The sequence below is a fragment of the Leucoraja erinacea genome, chromosome 5 (assembly GCF_028641065.1).
Source record: "Leucoraja erinacea ecotype New England chromosome 5, Leri_hhj_1, whole genome shotgun sequence".
Lineage (NCBI taxonomy): Eukaryota > Metazoa > Chordata > Chondrichthyes > Rajiformes > Rajidae > Leucoraja > Leucoraja erinaceus.
In genome coordinates this window covers 37,256,424-37,260,579 of record NC_073381.1, presented here as the reverse complement: position 1 = coordinate 37,260,579, position 4,156 = coordinate 37,256,424, and the positions used below count along the sequence as shown (strand labels likewise).

The 4,156-nt window shown below is 60.3% G+C and overlaps 1 protein-coding gene across 1 annotated transcript; it reads right to left on the bottom strand.

Annotated features, from left to right (window-relative positions):
- Nucleotides 1–285: 285 nt before the first annotated feature.
- On the bottom strand, nt 286–3,407 carry LOC129697651 (uncharacterized). Its single transcript, XM_055636363.1, is given in 3 exon segments — nt 286–1,455; nt 1,457–1,532; nt 3,107–3,407. Coding segments are annotated over 3 exon segments (1,125 nt in total). The 3' UTR covers nt 286–707.
- Nucleotides 3,408–4,156: the final 749 nt, after the last annotated feature.

Sequence of the window (4,156 nt, the reverse complement as noted above, 5' to 3'; positions counted from 1 at the left end):
CTGATTCTCATTAGTCATGTTTTTCTTAAAAATCTCTAAAAATAATGAAAATTGAATAATTTTGCTATTTTAAAAGAAATGGCAAGATTTAAAAACAACAATTTTGAAGCCGTAGATATTATTGAACATTTTAGGTTGCTATATTTTGGATATTATTTTGGTTTCTGGGAGTTTCTCAGGAGAGGAAGACAGTCACACAACTTGCAATAAATTAAAAGGCAAACAATATTGATTTTTAGTGCGTGGGTCTCAAAAGGACGCACGAAGTCCAGTGTTTAGAGAGGCACCTTTTATTATGTTCCTCCCGGTTGTAGGGAAGACCAAACAAGAGAAAGATGGCACCCAAACCCCTGCCTTTAAACCCTCTGGCTAAGGGCCGCCTCCGGACTGAACCACTCCCATGCCGAGGGGTTCGACAGTATGATGACACGACCCTTGGGAGCCGCCACAAGACCCCCCCCCAGAACCAGAGGCACGAAACGCACCGGCGGGCGCACGACCCGGCCGGCCCGCGAGCGGAAGTCAGCCGCTCGTGGGGCAGGCGGAGGCATAGGTGGAGGGACAGGTCGAGGGACCGGCGGGAGGACAGGTGGAGGGACAGGCGGAGGGAGCCGTGAAGGGGGGCGCCCTCGAGGCCGAGGTTGGGCAACCAGCACCGGCTGGTCAATGTCCAGGTGCGCCGGCTTCAAACGGTCAATCGACACGGCCTACGGCCGGCCCCCCATGTCCAGGACAAAAGTCGACTGCCCGTGTTCTAGCACCCGGAACGGGCCCTCGTACGGCCTCTGGAGTGGCGTCCGGTGGGCATCACGGCGCAGGAAGACGTATGGGCAGTCCCTGAGGGCTGATGGCACGTGTGGGCGAAATGTCCCATGGCGGGACGTTGGGACGGGTGCGAGCCTGCCAACTCGCTCGCGAAGGTGTTGAAGGGTGGAGGAGGGCGTTCCCTGCTGCCCCGACGCCGACGGCACGAACTCCCCGGGCACTGTGAGTGTCGACCCGTACACCAGCTCCGCCGATGATGAGGCCAAGTCCTCTTTGGGAGCAGTCCGGATGCCCAGCATGACCCACGGCAACTCTTCCATCCAGTCCGGGCCGGAGAGTCGCGCCTTCAGTGCTTCCTTCAGCTGCCGGTGGAACCTCTCCACCAGACCGTTAGCCTGCGGGTGGTAAGCCGTGGTGTGGTTTAGCCGCACCCCCAGCAAGCGAGCCATGGCTGACCACAGCTCGGAGGTGAACTGTGGCCCCCGGTCTGAAGAGATGTGCGCCGGCACCCCGAAGCGAGCAATCCAGTGTGCGGACAATGCATGAGCACACGTAACCATTGAAGTATCGGCCAGCGGAATGGCCTCCGGCCACTGCATGAAGCGGTCTATCATTGTAAGAAGGTGGGTGATGCCCCGGGATGGCGGGAGTGGCCCTACAATGTATACGTGGAGATGGTCGAATCGCCGGAGGTAGACCAAACTCCTGGAGAGGCGCACGGACATGGCGCTGGATTTTTGCCGCCTGGCACGGAATGCAGGTGTGAGCTCAATGGCCAACCTGCTTGCGCAGACCGTGCCACATGAAACGAGCGGCCACTAGTGCCGTTGTCGCCCGGATTGATGGGCGAGCCAGTCCGTGGATCACCTCGAACACCCTCCGGCGCCAGGCGGCAGGGACGATGGGGCGCGGCTGACCGGACGACACATCACACAGGATTGTCACTCCCCCAGGACCGAGAGGGACATCCTCAAGGCGGAGGCACCTCATCGTCCGTGAGCTGTGCCTCTGCCAGAGCAGAATAGTCAATTCCGGGCGCCACCTCGAACACGGCGTTGATAGCGGGGCGGGACAATGCGTCGGCTACCCGATTCGCTTTCCCCTCGATGTAGCGGATAGATGTTGTATACTCCGATATGTAGGCCAATTGCCGCTGCTGTCGTGCGGACCAGGGGTCGGAAACCTTCACCAGGGCGAAAGTGAGCGGCTTGTGGTCCGTGTAGGCGGTCAACGGGCGGCCCTCCAGGAAGTAGCGAAAATGGCGCACTGCCAGGTACAGAGCCAGGAGCTCGCGATCAAACACGCTGTATTTCGACTGTGCACGGTTGAGCTGCTGGCTGAAGAAGGCCAGGGGCCGCCAACCTCCACCCGTCAGTTGCTCCAGCACAGCACCAACCGCCGACTCCGAGGCGTCCACCGTGAGAGTTGGGGCATTTTCCTGCGGGTGCACCAGCAGTACGGCCCGAGCAAGGGCATCCTTCGTGCTGCCAAATGCAGCCCCTGCCTCGTGGGTCCATTCAACGTTCTTGTTCTGCCCACGCACCAGAAGTTGATACAGAGGCCGCATGATGTGGGCCGCGGATGGCACGAAACAATGGTAAAAAACCACCCTGCCGACAAACTCCTGCAGGCCACGCACCATGCGTGGGTGGGGAAACCGACGGATGGCGTCGACCCTGTCAGGCAGGGGCACCGCGCCTTGCGCAATCACGCGGTGGCCGAGGAAGTCAATCTCGGTTACACCAAAACGCCACTTGTCGAGGTTGATGGCCAAACCATGCTCGCTGAGCCACTGACAGAGCTGCCGAAGGTGGGCGCAGTGCTCCTGCTGCAAGTGGCTGGCCACCAGGATGTCGTCCAGGTACACAAACACGAAATCGAGGTCGTGACAAACCCCGTCCATTAGGCGTTGAAAGGCCTGCGCAGCGTTCTTGAGGCCGAACGGCATCCGCATGTACTCGTAAAATCCGAATGGCGTGATGATCGCCGTCTTGGGTACGTCATCCGGATGAACCGGGATCTGGTTATAACCCCGTACCAGATCCACTTTTGAAAATATTGTGGCCCCAGCCTAATGGGCGGTGAAGTCCTGGATGTGGGGTACGGGGTATCGATTCGCTGTTGTTGCGGCGTGCAGCCGTCAGTAATCCCCGCAAGGTCGCCAGCCCCCGCTCGACTTAGGGACCATGTGGAGTGGGGACGCCCAAGGGCTGCTCGAAGGGCGGATGATCCCCAAGGTCTCCATTGTGTGGAATTCCCGCCGTGCCAGACGCAGTTTATCCGGCGGCAGTCAGCGTGCTCGTGCATGGAGTGGTGGGCCGGTAGTCTGGATAAAATGCACCACTCCGTGGCTGGGGGTCGATGATCGAAACTGCGAGGTCAGAATGGCCGGGAATGCGGCCAAGATCCGTGCGAAGCGGGAGGCCACAGACGCCAGGGACCGTTCCACCGGTTGATACAAACGCAACGTGATTGGCTCCATCATAGCGGCCAAGGTAGCGTAGTGCCGAGGGGTTCGACAGTATGACGTCCATCATGAGGGAATGCGCCCGGAGGAAATCGGCGCTGAGCAATGGCTGGAAGACGTCGGCAATGGTGAACCGACACGAGAAATGGCAGGAGCCGAACACGGTGGGAACCATGTGCACTCCATATGTGCGGATGGGGCTGCCATTCGCCGCGGTGAGGACGGGCCCCCGCTTACCGGAACGAATGTCGGCCAGCGAAGGGGGCAGGACGATGAGCTCCGCTCCAGTATCCACGAGGAAGCGGGTCCCAGAGTGCCGATCCCAGGCGAAGAGGCGGTGAATTTGGTCGGCTGCTGCAGGGACTATTGGCAGCCGGCCCAGGCGTTTCCCGGGAACGTGCACGGCTGGCGGCATTGTCGTGCTGCAGCACCCCAGCGCTGATGGAAATAGCACCAGCTCCTTGTGTTGGTGTTATTTGGAGCTTGCCTGTCCCTACTGGTGGTGCCTGCAGCTTGCTGGCGCTGGACTGCAGGTGCAGTACCCCTCACTGCCGCTGGGGGTAATCGAGCGGGCCGTCGGGCTGGAGCTGTCACTCCTTCCACAGCTCCCCCGCCCCACCGGAGGAAATCGGGAGCTGCTGGGGTGACGTCACCGGCGCGCCTGCCGACGGCCAGCGCGTTGATGTCACCGGCATCAGGGCGCGTCGGCCTCAACGCGACCCCGTCTCTGCTGACAGCCAGCGCGCTGACGTCATCAGGGCGTGCCATCCACAGCGCGTCGGCGCGCCTCCCGAGGGCCCCGAGGTCAGCAAAGGAGGCGTCTGTGAGCTGCAGATGAATGTAGGCCGGCAGCAGATGCAGGTAGGTGTACTCGAACAACAGGCACGGCGTGTGCCCATCCAGTAGAGCATCCATCTCCTTTAG